General features: G+C 37.3%; 2 protein-coding genes across 6 annotated transcripts; one reads left to right on the forward strand and one right to left on the reverse strand.

Moving 5' to 3' along the window:
- The first annotated feature begins 2,696 nt into the window (after positions 1-2,696).
- On the forward strand, positions 2,697-7,146 carry LOC137739978 (GATA transcription factor 24-like). Of its 2 annotated transcripts, none has more exons than XM_068479751.1 (10): positions 2,697-3,208; positions 3,897-3,983; positions 4,068-4,201; positions 5,022-5,132; positions 5,269-5,383; positions 5,605-5,664; positions 5,877-5,942; positions 6,030-6,119; positions 6,372-6,446; positions 6,644-7,146. In XM_068479751.1, the coding sequence occupies exons 1-10, from the start codon at positions 2,915-2,917 to the stop codon at positions 6,707-6,709; spliced, it is 1,098 nt and encodes a 365-aa protein (XP_068335852.1). In that variant the 5' UTR covers positions 2,697-2,914; the 3' UTR covers positions 6,710-7,146. The 2 variants fall into 2 exon arrangements, with proteins under 2 accessions (XP_068335852.1, XP_068335861.1); XM_068479760.1 differs by having other exon boundaries at positions 2,700-3,208; positions 6,030-6,101.
- Positions 7,147-8,183: 1,037 nt separating this feature from the next.
- Positions 8,184-11,285, reverse strand: LOC137739992 (uncharacterized). 4 transcript variants are annotated; one of them, XM_068479788.1, is made up of 9 exons: positions 11,041-11,285; positions 10,696-10,779; positions 10,472-10,564; positions 9,828-9,920; positions 9,293-9,534; positions 9,126-9,208; positions 8,931-9,042; positions 8,577-8,651; positions 8,184-8,497 (listed from the first exon to the last, which is right to left on the reverse strand). In XM_068479788.1, the coding sequence occupies exons 3-9, from the start codon at positions 10,539-10,541 to the stop codon at positions 8,315-8,317; spliced, it is 858 nt and encodes a 285-aa protein (XP_068335889.1). In that variant the 5' UTR covers positions 10,542-10,564; positions 10,696-10,779; positions 11,041-11,285; the 3' UTR covers positions 8,184-8,314. The 4 variants fall into 4 exon arrangements, with proteins under 4 accessions (XP_068335889.1, XP_068335873.1, XP_068335896.1 ...); XM_068479772.1 differs by having other exon boundaries at positions 9,828-9,926; XM_068479795.1 differs by lacking the exon at positions 10,696-10,779.
- Between the last annotated feature and the right edge of the window lie 2,242 nt (positions 11,286-13,527).

Here is a 13,527-nt window from a genome sequence, read left to right on the forward strand (position 1 = left end):
TGCAAAAGTTATCGGAGCCACATTTTTTGTATCATCGTCTAAACACCATCTTTAAAAAAAAAAGTTAGTCAAACTGAAGATCGTTTAATCATCAATGTGTGTTTAAAAAATCGGTGATTGTGATAACAAATAACATCATTTTGATGAAGGATCAATTTGTTTAATTCACATATATAACTAAACACCTCAAAAAGAAAATTTTTATTCAAACCCATCTTTACTTTCTGCTTCTATATTTTATTTGGTATAGTTATCATTATCTCCTAACACCCAACTTTATTTCCTAGATTACCCTCAGTTGTGAGTAAAACCCAACTCTTGTTTAAACTTCTCTTCAGTTTCACTCCTTACACACATCTCTTAATTTTCAATTGTTGAATCAAATGAATCAAAGAAGAACAATGACCAAAAAATTAACGAGGGCATAAGAAGATCAGTTAAAGTATATGCTTGAACATGCTAAACACCTTTCCACCGTGGTAAATGGTCAATTGGCCCAATGCTGTAGTTGGCTATTTGATTAAAAAAAAAAAGAAAAAAAAAGGGGTCATACGGGGTTCTAATAAGCATATTAAACGAGAGGTTACTGAAATTTTAATTTCGTCTTGAAACTTAACGGGCTTCAACACGAGGATTTAATTCCTAAATATTTCACCACGTGAGCTATTTTTCGGTTAACTTATCACCACGAAAACTATTAATCTAATTTGGCCTAATAAAAAATGATTGATTTTTTACTCTAATGCATTAGAAAAGTTATAGTCATGGATTCTGCATTTGACTCAAATATTCATATATGAATATGCATTTGACATTAAACGCTATAATTGACTCTTACTTGATGCGCACTGAAAATGATATAACATTTAGAGTCAAATTTAACTTATAACTTATAACTATTAGGTTAGAAATAGCCTAACCTTTGCAATTGAAGGATATTTGTCTTGAAAATTAGTAAAGCCCTTCTAAAATGGAACAAATGTGTGTGAATTATTTGTTAATTTTGTAATTTTTTGCTCAACAACTATATTTTCCGAAAAGTATGTGGACCAATCATAGTGGCAAGTACAACATCATCCATTTTGGATCAAATGGCCATGACTGTTATTGCCAACCTGGACCCAAATATCCCATATTCCATCCCATTGAGTTTCTTAGTCCATTCCATAAATGGACAAAACAGAGTCCCAACTTTCCCAGGGATTTTGTAGTGTATCAGAATACAGACATATACGTGATGTGTTATTATAAAAGGAGTAATGTTAGAAAGATTAAATTTGTAAACAAAATTTTATAAACCAAATGATATGAAATTGATGATTGGATTATTACTTAACTGTTCATAAACGTGCTTATTTTCTATTAGTGACATATAATTTAGTTTGTAAATTTTGTCTACAGATTCATGCTCTCTAACATTACTCTTATAAAAGTGGAGGTACACTTGAAAAAAACAATTTCTTTCATTTGTATAATAACATATGGCGCACTATTCAGCTTTCTGAGCAATTTTTTAGTGTGTACGGACCATTGGACAAAACACCACATAACATTATACAATTAGAGAATTTTTTTTTTCAAGTGCTCCTTTAATAATATAATAACATATAATATTTTGCTCCGTATTTTAAGCACACTAAAAAAATCTCTGGGGGATTCTGGGCACATTGGGAAATCCCTCACACTTTTCAATTTTCCCAAACACCAGACCATTTTGCAAACCTATTAACCTCCTCCCTTTTACAGTAATTTTCCATCACACGCCTGCAATCACCACCAGCCTACCACCGGCCGTTGGATTACATTCGCAACACCCACCCAGTGCCTCTGGGTCCCGCCCGCCACCAGAAAACACACGCATGTGACCGTGGACCCCACCCCATCCCCATCCAAACAATCCAAATCGCCCACGAAACCCCGCGCAATCTTATACATGCTCCCGCGCAGCACTGGGTACTACCCTACACGGAGATAAATATAAACAAAAGGATACTACTAAGTCACTATTGTTACGAGACAATATTTTATCATATAAATGTTATAATTATTTGAAAATATATATAAATCGGCCCTTGGATTTATTTGATACTTAGATGACTAATCCCACATTCATCTAGTTTGAGAATCATTTAGTCATTAAGTATTGCGTAAATTATTGATTATACTAACAAGTAACACGCTCATAATCAATTCTTAATTTATTTATCTATGATTTTTTTATTAAAATAATTGTTAAACGATTATAAAAAGAATAAGAATATAAAGTAAGAAGATTTTACGTTGTCATATAACAAAAATTAATTATACACATTAGCATTTTTTGGTACGTTTGTATTAATTATTTTAATCAGATGTATAAATATGGACCAAACAATTTTTGTTTTTTTAGAATAAACGATATTATCTACATTAAAAGAGAAGGGATGAGCTTAGCCTCGTAATGGACTAGCATAATATGGTTCAAACTCGTTTTTGGCACGAATCGAACCTAAGATATTTCATTTACAAATGAAAATAAATACAACTAGAACGTAATATTAAGTGGCGACTAAACAAAAATTGTAAAGGAGAAAATAAAAGTAGGAAAATATGATTTTTTTTTTTTTTTGAATATTTTTTGTTTGGGAAAATTAAATTATTACCCAATTTGCGACTCTCAAATCTTAGCTATTTATGGAGGTTACCTTTATTTTTCTCATTGATTTTTGGAAGCTTCTTCTTCATCGTCGAGCTCAGAAATTTCAGCTTTATTAGCTTATAGTAGTAGGGTTTAGGGTTAGGGTTTGTTCCAGAAAATTGTTACAGTTTTTCCTTGCGACGGAGGCGAAGGGTTTTCCGTGGGAACGGGTTTAGGGTTTTGAATTGGGAGAAGGTGGTGGGGGTGAGGGTTAGGGTTTGGTGAAGGGAATATTGGATGGCGACCGTCAATCCACAGCCTCTGCAAGCTCGACCAATCGAGGAGCACGGGAGGGCTCCAATACAGGTAGAAGACGATGACGGTGATTACGAAGATGGTGGTGATGATGGTATGGAGGACATGGAAGAGGTGCATGTGAACTCCGTCAGCGTTGAGAAGCGAGGAGGAGGTGGGGGTGGAGGTGGGGGTGGAGGAGGAGGAGGAGGTGTGGTTATGGCTTCCAGGACCAGTGAGCTCACTCTGTCTTTTGAAGGCGAGGTGTATGTCTTCCCTGCTGTTACACCTGAAAAGGTTCTCTCTCATTTGGTTTGAGTATTCTTTTATTGTAGTAAGAACCATTTTTTCTTTCTTCCCAAATGTTCGTTCTTCCGTGATTGTGCTGTGCTGTGCTGAGTAATTGAGTTTTTGTATTTTTTTTTTCCTTGTAATTGCGAAGATTTTAATGCGATAATGTTCCAACTAAAAGCTGAAAAAAGAAAGAGAAATTTTAATTGAGTTGGGAAAGGAGGACGAGCTTATGGGACTTGAAGTTTTTATGTTTATGATAAAGTTTAAATTTGATTACGATTCGGTTCCTCACTTATCGTTTTTCTTTAGGATGAAGACTGTTAGAATAGTTGAGCTGCTTTATTTATCAAATTGGTATTTTGGGTATGAAATGAATATGGTAATTATCATATTCATGGATTCCCCTGTAACTCAGTGTTTATACAGATGTACTGGAAGGGAACAAAAGTTTGCTGTCATGAGTTGTAAATCAATATGGAGCTAAAAGTTATTGACAGAAAAATATACGATAATATGTGATAATTCTTTGACTAGTTGAATCCAAGACAATCTTTATCTACTTCTGTTCTCTCTAAGTTGGCCTGTTAAATTTTTCAGTCATCTGTTTACTAATTTTACAATAAAATGAGTTTGCTGGTTTTGATTATACCCATTTTCAAAGAAGGCTTATAATTAGGATTTCATATAACAGGTGCAAGCAGTGCTCTTGCTGTTGGGAGGACGTGATATACCAACTGGCGTGCCCACTGTTGAAGTGTCTTCTGATCAGAATACAAGGGTAATTCATATGTTGACATTAATGAGACCAATTCCAATGCATCCTCTGTGCTTATGTTCACGTGTTGCCTTCCACAATCTCTAGGGTGTGGGTGGCACTTCAAAGCGTTCAAATCTTTCGCGAAGAATAGCTTCCCTGGTTAGGTTTCGTGAAAAACGGAAGGAGAGATGTTTTGACAAGAAAATTAGGTACACTGTGCGTAAAGAGGTTGCACAGAGGTAAGACGAACTGATGACCCTTCTTTCTTTCAGTTCCTTTTTCTTGTTATAGTGCTTTTGGGTTCAACTAATTTGAAACTTTCGTAGGGGATGAGGGATTTGTGTTTCAAAGAGAATCATTTATTGTGTAATCATAAATTATGATATTATGTTGGTAATGCCTTGTAAATTATGATACTTTCTGCCTATATTTCAGTTGCGTCAACTGCTCTTACATTCCGAATGTATTTGATCTTTACCTAGTTACTTGAAATCATTGATATGTGTATCTTTCCATTACAGCATTCTCTTGATGTTCTGTCTTCTTAGAGATGGTTCCTGAACATAATGGATATTTATGCACTGAATAATAGCCTAACTATTAATGGTGCGACCATATGCTCTCAATCCTAAATGGTAGTGGGCCCTCCGTAAATGAAGCTGTATATTCAAATAGTAGGCCAAGGGTCTGAGACAACTGTAACCAAGGCTTCCTGCCTAACACTTGTGACTTCGCTCCCAATTTGGTGCGACGAGAAATACACATATTTTTCGGTTCTTCTTGACATCTTTGTTTAAGCATCTAGTTGCAGTTCATCTCAATTCTAGGGGAATTTGTGCTTTTGCTTGAGGAGTGTAGATCTGATTATGCTGGTTTTTATGTTAGTTATGTATTCATAATTTGTGTGCAGTAACATGACAAATGTCAAATGGGAAGATATGGATATTCATCATTATTTGTGCACTTGTTCACAAGTCTGTAATATCATTTTTTACATCTTCCATGCACCTATGGTGTTAATGATGAATGATTCTTTCTGTTTTTGTTAATTTTTGCTAGGATGCTTCGTAAGAATGGACAGTTTGCATCGTTAAAACAAACTTCAGGTGCTTCTAGTTGGGAGTCGACTCAGAGTTGCCTTCAAGATGGCACTCCTCAACCAGAAACTCTGTGAGTTCCAAGCTAATTCTATGGTACTGCATTTGAATGATGTGTAATTGTGGAATGATGTGTAATTGTGATTGAAGTTTTCCATTTGATAATGTTGTGTTCAACGCTTTGTCCTGTTTCTGCTGTGTTTTTTCAGCTTACGGAGATGTCAACATTGTGGAGTTAGTGAAAATAATACTCCTGCAATGCGCCGTGGACCTGCTGGCCCAAGAACTTTATGTAATGCATGTGGTCTTATGTGGGCAAATAAGGTTGGTTTATTCTGCTTTTTATGTAATGTAAAAATATTAAATTTTTGACATAAACATAATACCACAGACCCTCTCTCACTCTTTATGTATCTCGAATAGATCCTTATTGTCATCATTATTTTTTTACAGGACTTTTTTGTCGTTATTGCTATGGTCACCAATGTCTGTTACTGTCTCATTAAGTAACTTTCATTTTCTTCACCAGTTTATTGATTGTACAGGGAACTTTGAGAGATCTCAGCAAAAGTGGAAGGAACCTTACCGTCGACCATATAGAACCTGTATGTGCAACATTTGAGAAAGAGAATATGCATTTTTTTACTTTAGAAGTAGATTTGATTTTCAAGTGTTTAATCAATGTTTTCTTTATTCTCCCTTATGCTGTAATTTGGCTGGTAGTTCATAAAATGTAATCTAGCCTCTTTACACTGTTTACCCCAAGTGTTCCAATCCAAATGATCGATCTTTGCAGTAACAAAACTGATCTTTGCAGGGGATGCCGATTGAAGCCAAGCCCGTAATTGTTGAAGGAGAAATCTCCAGAAACCAGGATGAGCATGTATGATTTTTCTCGCCTATTACTATTACCTCCTACATGAACTGCTAACCTCATTCTGTATATGCCTAATAATCATGGTGTATGCAGGGTACTCTTGGTGGTCTTTTGAAAAAAGTTGATGAAGGATCCATTGATGCTTCTGTCAACCCAGATGAGGAAGTATGTTTTGCATTTAAGGTTCTAGATCTTCTACGTTTATTTCTATATTTTTTGTCATGTAATGTTAAAAGTTAACTACTAGTTGGAAATTCTTTTGTTGACGAACATGGGTAACCTTGGACCACAAATATTTAAATCATTTTCTTAGCATTCGGATTTTCGTAATGCACTCTTCAGTTGGACTTGAAGATACCAATGAGTTCGGTGGAAATTTTCATAAATGTCTCCATATATTGAATACTAAGTTACCATCCCTCGTCCATGCTGCAGGATTCGCAGGAAACTGCGGAAGATCTTACTAACAGTTTTCCAATGGGGATTGTTTCTCCAGCCAATGATGAGCAGGTATGATAATATGGATATGTTCCAATTTGAGCTAATATTAATATTCCACAAAACAATCAAGAAGAGAACACTATGGTCCAACGAAATTGAACATCATATCCCTAAATGTATTTTGGTCCTGGTCAATCTGTCACTCCAGATAAAATTGTGGCCTCTTTGAAGTGCAATATCTTATGTTGAAGTTTTGGTGTCCACAGGAGCCGCTGGCTGAGCTTGCAAATCCGTCGGATACAGATATAGACATCACTACTAATTTTGATTAGAAGGTGAGGATTTGTTAGCCAATTGATGTCAGGAACTGTGGGTGGTAGTTGGGCCATGCCGCATTAGTTTCTCTTGTGACCTTGTGCAACATATAGATGAAAGTTATTGAACTTCTTAAGGACAGTCATTTAGGGACTTTACGAGTTAATCTGCAGAGAACCCCGGGATCTTCTGATTGGAACGATCTTATGAATGGAGGCGCTTTGCTACTTTTAGATAACAATAGATGAACCGGTGATGGTTGACGACTTGTTTACATATTATCTTCTGTACAAGAGTTGTTAGGAGAGATGTGGTTGAGTGTCGAGCATTATCTAATATTATTTGTAATTTATTTAGGTTTGTTTAGATCATCAGATACACTTACAGCCAACTGATGATGATTGGTATCAGATAAACTTATACCCGAAATGAGTGTTAAATGGTATCATACTAATAACGTTTATTATCCGCATGACAAGTGCTACGTAGATGTCATTTATACAACACCGGAATCATTCCCGCAAGCTATACCATGTGCGGAGAGAAGTTACGGTACACAGTACAGTACAAAGGGAAAAAGGTGAAGAAGAGAGCTTTGGATCAGCATGTAAGGCGACATTATAATAACCATGAAACGCTTTGAAAGAACTACAACGCTTGTGTTATTGCGATGCGATTCATTCTTTGCGTCTAACTTTACACACGTGGAGAGCTTTGGATCACCATGTAAGGCGACGTTATAATAATCATGAAACGCTCTGAAAGAACTCTAACACTTGTGTTTTTGCGATGCAATTCATTCTTCGCGTCTAACTTTACACACGCACAGAGAGAGAGAGAGAGAGAGAGAGAGAGAGAGAGAGAGAGAGAGAGAGAGAGAGAGAGAGAGATTGTGCATTCATTTATTTCAAAACATATTTATGGAAATAAACCTAGAGCTCTTTAAAAAATTTAGGAGCCTTGTGTTTTCTTCAACTCAACTTACAAAACTATACAACCAGCCGGTTGAGGCAAAAGGAATTACATCCTGAGGCCAACAAAATTGAGGTGTGAGAGATGGCTTCAGCCCGCATTGCTCGAAGTTAATCATCTCCGGATGCACAAATGCATGGTCTAAAAGTGATTCCAAGGGACGCATCAATCTTCCACACGTGTCCTTGGACGATGAACATAGTACCTGAAATCCTTCTTTCTATACCGTGAGTTGCCACCCGAGTAAAAGAAACTATATTTGTCTCATTTGTGCTCCCCGTCTCAACTGGGGACGAAATGAGACCCATCCTGTACTCTCCCAAAGCCGGCTTCAAGGAACCTCTTTGGAAGGCAGGGCGGGACAGCCCACAACCAAGGGAGCAGTTCTGTCGAGAATCCTTAAAGCCATCACCTGCACAAGCTGGGACTTGTCCCTCACTGAGACTCTCCCTTCTCTCTCTATATTCCTACTAAATTGCATTTTCATCCTTAGTTAAAACATTTTAAACTGGAAAGATAGGCAGGCATGTAACAAAATTTCATTCGTATGGAATGCTCATGGGGTTCGTACAATTACTAATAAGTTCTGTTCGGGGGAATATCGGCCACCTATGAATACAATACAACCAAAACAAATCTCAAAAGTTTCATCACTCACTCATGTCTTCAATTCCTTCAAAATCACTAACACCATCAAGGGCAACATCAGATTCCTCTTCCTCTTCGTTCTCTTGATCGGTTTCCATGGCTTCCTCAGATCCCTCTCCATCACTTGTATCAGACTCATAAATAAATGGAGTGATTGTCTCGTTCTCGTCAACATCATCAATTACCTGTTCAAAAAGCTTGCATTAAATAGGTATTGAAGAATATTTCACTTGCCATAAATTTCACTAACACCGGCACCCTTACCCCTGTATAATGCACGTCTAAGACACTCGATAGCTGAAGAGCCGACTGAAAAGTTGAAACTCTGGACTCAATGAGCTGCATAGTCAATAAAAAAATTCAATGAAAGGAAAAGAACTACCAGGATTTCTTACGACAAAGAGATAAAACACTCCATACTTGCAACTATCTCTTAAACAAATGAGGAAATGAAAATTCCAAAAACTAACTAGTGATGCAATACAAGTAGCGCATAAACATGTTGCTCCCGCAGGTTTAAATTTTATATGAGTAATTCTAAAATTCTAGATGGCTCTTTGTTGAATGAAACTTTTAGTTTGGGATACGGGATATCATCTTATATTAAAAGTTTCTTACCTGATATAAGGAGTTCAAGGCACTCAAAGAAGATTCTTGGGATACTATACCACTTGCGTGTTGAAGAAGCAAACTTCTAAGCCATGGAAGTGCGCATGCCAAAATTGCACCCCTGGAGTAAAAATAAAGCATACAAATCCATTAGGTATACCATGAGAGCATCCAGCACATAAAGCATACCTCTAGATATCTTACCTCGATTGAATGATAGAAATGAGAGATTGTAAGAGCTTCAAAAAACCAGATGGATTCAACTCTGAGATGGACTTTGCAATGACCTAAACCACCAGTTGTATCATCCAAATTAACACTTATCTTCATGCATAAGTATTATAACCAATATGAACTACGACAGCTACTACCTTCTCATCTTGGGTGTATAAGCAATCTAATAAAAGGGCACGGTCATCGGCATGTAGTGCTTGCTTGAGTAAAATATGAACCGAGTCTGCACTTGGAGGCTTTGGATCCAGAGAAGATTCTTCTTTATCATGGCTCTCTGGTCCATCATTGTCTAATAAATTTAAACTTCCAAGAATTTCTCCCATGGTTGGTTCATTCAAGTCATCATCAACAAGAACTCCATCTGCAGCCTCCCCATGACCTAGAAGAATTAGGGTACACGTATCAACATACCAAATGCTGAAGACTTGTATTTTATTCACAAACCACTGTTTTTCTAACTAAATTAAATAATTTGAAACAACTATGAAAGCATGTAATCAAATAATTATGCTATTGTAATTTGAATTTCAATAGTACACAGAGAGGAGTATCCCTTCGTATTTCTACTTTGTTTTATCCCCATCTTGAATGGGATGCGGTTGAGGACAGAAACAGTATTTCCAAATCTCAAAGTGTGCTTCTTGTTCTGTCTCAATCAGAGGAAAGTCTTACCAATTTCAAGGATGTCTTTGACAGTTGGAGGATTCGAATCCGGTGCTGCAGCACGCTTCTTACTGCCCTTTTTAGACTTGATTGGCAGATCTTCTGGTTCTAATTTCAAATCATGAACATCAGTGAGAAATCGTACAAAGTTTGAGTTAGAATCTCTTGAACAGATAATTACTCGAGAAGTGCTTCCATAGTAGCCAATAATCATCACACAAAACAAAATTAACTTTGAAATCATTCAGAGTTTATCATCCTACGTACTAAACATTCAATCAAATAACCCTTTAATAACAAGTACATTAACCGATACACAGGAAAAAGAAACTTGTTCAGCTGCTTAAAAAAGAGCGGTTCCAATGAAAAAGTCATGATTTTTGACGCCACCCGATTACGCATATCTCCGAAGCTTACTTAAACATTAAGATATATGTGATGGTATAAATTTCACAAAACTAAACAAGAAACATGAATTAATAATTTGAGTTTAGACTTTTATGGTTGGTTCATTCATTCAAAACACCGTTAACAAAGACATCATTTGCAGCCTCCCCAGAAACTAGATGGATTAGGGTACATGTATCCACAAACGAAATGCTTAAATATCTTAGATGGAGTTCCTAGTTCTGTGTCATGTACAAGAACATTACCAGTTTCAACCATGCCATTATCTTTAACCATGTCTTTTGCACGTGCCTTGCTTCCATTTTTACTCTTCATTGCCGGAGCTTCAGCTTCTAATTCTAATCCCAAATCACGAAATTACCAAGTTTTGGTTAGAATCTCTAAACACACAATTATTCAACATTAGCTCACAAACAGCACACGAAAGAAAACAAAGTGATTCCGAGGGTTTCGAATTAAAAACCCTAACCTGATGAAGGAGAAGGAGAACAACGGGGGCGTGCTGTGGTGGCGTGGCGGTGGCCTTGCTGGACAGTGGCGTGCTGTTGGTGGCCTGAACAAGGAAAACAACAATGTTGGTGGGTTCAGTGAACGGAGAATTTGAGAGAGAGTGAGTGAAAGTCGAAGGGGAGGGAGGCGGAGATAAATATACCGAAACCCTAAAACCCTTAATCACTCATTCAGTGGTCTACTGCAAGATGATAGAACCTAGCTCATCACCAAGTTTTTCTAAAGCCCAATTATATTAAATCACAACTTTGAAGCAGATTTTGACATGCAATAGGTCAATAAGTTAGGAATCGTTCAGACTAACCTTGATGGCGGGCGTCGGAGGAATCGTCCAAATACAGTCGAAAAGCTTGAATCCGAACAAAGCTCCTAGGTTATAGCGAGATGCTGTTGATGTGAAATTCAACGTGCAAAGAGTGAAGGAGAGGAATTTCAATTTGAAAGATAGCAGAGTGGCTGCTCTGCTTGGTAAGGAGAAGTCGGCGAGTCGCAGAAGATTTTCTAGGTCCTCGTACAAAAACCGAAACCTACCGGGCCGGTTTCGGTGCACTTCTGTTTTCGATTCAAATTTTTTGGTTTTGGAAACTGCAACTTAAAGAATAGATTTGGGCTTCTCTTTTTTTACCTTGGCCAGCAACCCAGCCTCTGTAGAGATTGCCCACATTCAACCCGCACCTAATTTTGGGCTTGCTTTTATTTACTAGTATGCAGTTAACATTAAATCACAAATGGGCCTATAAGAAAAAAATTATTTTACTTCTATTGCTGACCCTTGATCGGGCTTGGTCTATTGAATTAACTTATTGATCTGTAGTCCACTTTTTTAAATTACGACACAAAATTTTAAGGTAAATTACACTTTACCATCTCATGTTTGAGGTCTATTGCAACCTCATACAACATCTTCAAAACATGTCACTTTCATACCTCAAGTATTATTTTATTTCAAATATGATTCCCAAATCTTGACACACGGCATGGCATGGATTGACGCCTTCGACACCGACGGCTGACCATCCTTGCCACCCAGCCCTTGCAGCAACAAGTCCAGGTCCGAATGCCCTTCGTTCACCACCACGTGTTGATGAAGACGATTGCTTCCCACGGGTTTCATCTTTCCAAATTTTCTCCATCTGGGTCTTCTGGTCGTGTTGCGGCAGAGACGACTATACCTAAGACTAAGGGCACAAGCACAGAGAGCTCTCGATCTCGACCCCTCTTCATGAGCTAGTCGAAAAAGAAAGCTAATTCATACGCAAACTCAGCTTCCGGTCCAGGAAATTTTCTGGGTTTTTTTTTTTCCCGGATTGAGAGAAAAAACTGAGGGAATATATTAGGAGATTTGGGCAAGACAAAGAATTAGAAGAAATTTAGAAAATTTGGGAATGGGGTTTAGGGATTGGGAGGGGGAGGATTGACATGGAGGTTGTATGGTAAACCTGTAAACGGGTCGGGTTTACTGGGTTTGGGTCGAGTTCAACCCGACTCATTAATTTAACAAGTCACCCGAACCTAACCCGTTAAGCTAATGGGTCACCCGAATTCAACCCGTTAAGCTAACGGGTCATCGTTTCACCCATTAATTTTTTGTTTTTTTAACATTTCATCCAAATTTCGTTATCATGTACTGTAATAGTGTTGTACTGTAGTATTGTGCACACCGTCGAGTTGAAGAAGATACCGGAGTGGAAGAAGATGAGGGCTCACCGGAGTAGAAGAAGAAGTCGTCGAGTATCCCGTATTGCAAGAAAAACCATAAGCAATTTCGTTATCCTGTACTGCAATAGTGCAGTATTGTGCACGCCGTCGAGTTGAAAAAGATGCCGGAGTGGAAGAAGATGAGGCACGCGGAGGACTCGGAGGAAGAAGATGAGGGCACGCCGAAGTCGAAGAAGATGTCGGAAAAAATGGTAATTTCTGAGGAAGAAGATGAGGGAGAACTTTTTAGAGATGGCGTGCTTGTACTGCAATAGTGCAATGCGAGACATAGGGAGGGTTTCATTATTGACTACTGAAATTACACAAAAGTCCTCAATAATGGGTGGTTAATGGGTTTCGTGGGTTCACCCAAAATGACCTGTTAACCACCCGACCGGTTAAACACTCACCCCGAATACTTATTTTAACGGGTCGGGTCAGGTTGGATTAATGGGTCGGGTTGGATTCACAGGTCGGGTTTGAAATGCCAGGTCTACACATGTGTATGTCTCACAATTTTAGGATGTCTTTTTGTTTTTTGCTAAAGAATCCCTATTTTCTTTTTAAATTCAACTATTAATTACAATTTTTTTAGCATCAAAATGTATATTCACTTTCGCTAAACGAAGAAGTACATAGTGAAGCAAATATTAAGAATGAGAGAATGATATGTGATCTGATGAGATATCAAAAGTCTGATTTCGCTTGTGCTGGTTTTGTTCTTGATTTTGTAAATTTAAATACGAAATTTAATGAATTATGTGATGCCAACCGTATATTGATGATTAAACTAATTTTTTGCTAGTACTAAAATTTTAATCTCATTGTCACTCTTATCCACACCTCTCTTTATCTTTCACACATTTCTCTTAATTTTTGATTGTCGGATCGAATATAATTGAATAAGACTAAAGACATAAATTAACAAACAGTGTGTGAGAGATAAAAAAAAATGTGATTACACCACCCATGAATTATTCTTTGTTACAACTTCAAGCGGTAGACAATCTAACAGTTGAAACAATGTAAAGGAGAGTTGAAAATATTTTTATGAATTTTTTATTTTAATGGCGAAGTGAAGAGATTCTTAGGT

Source organism: Pyrus communis, chromosome 1, assembly GCF_963583255.1.
Source record: "Pyrus communis chromosome 1, drPyrComm1.1, whole genome shotgun sequence".
Lineage (NCBI taxonomy): Eukaryota > Viridiplantae > Streptophyta > Magnoliopsida > Rosales > Rosaceae > Pyrus > Pyrus communis.

Excerpts from the sequence above, each read along its gene's own strand:
- LOC137739978 (XM_068479751.1), top strand. The coding sequence starts at position 2,915 with ATGGCGACCGTCAATCCACAGCCTCTGCAAGCTCGACCAATCGAGGAG. Across the intron at positions 3,984-4,067 it reads CTTCTGATCAGAATACAAGG|GGTGTGGGTGGCACTTCAAA; the intron begins GTAATTCATATG and ends CACAATCTCTAG. Across the intron at positions 6,447-6,643 it reads CTCCAGCCAATGATGAGCAG|GAGCCGCTGGCTGAGCTTGC; the intron begins GTATGATAATAT and ends TGGTGTCCACAG.
- LOC137739992 (XM_068479780.1), bottom strand. The coding sequence starts at position 10,541 with ATGAAGAGTAAAAATGGAAGCAAGGCACGTGCAAAAGACATGGTTAAA. Across the intron at positions 9,927-10,471 it reads TAATGGCATGGTTGAAACTG|AACCAGAAGATCTGCCAATC; the intron begins GTAATGTTCTTG and ends ATTTGAAATTAG. Across the intron at positions 9,043-9,125 it reads ATTTCTATCATTCAATCGAG|GGGTGCAATTTTGGCATGCG; the intron begins GTAAGATATCTA and ends TTTTTACTCCAG.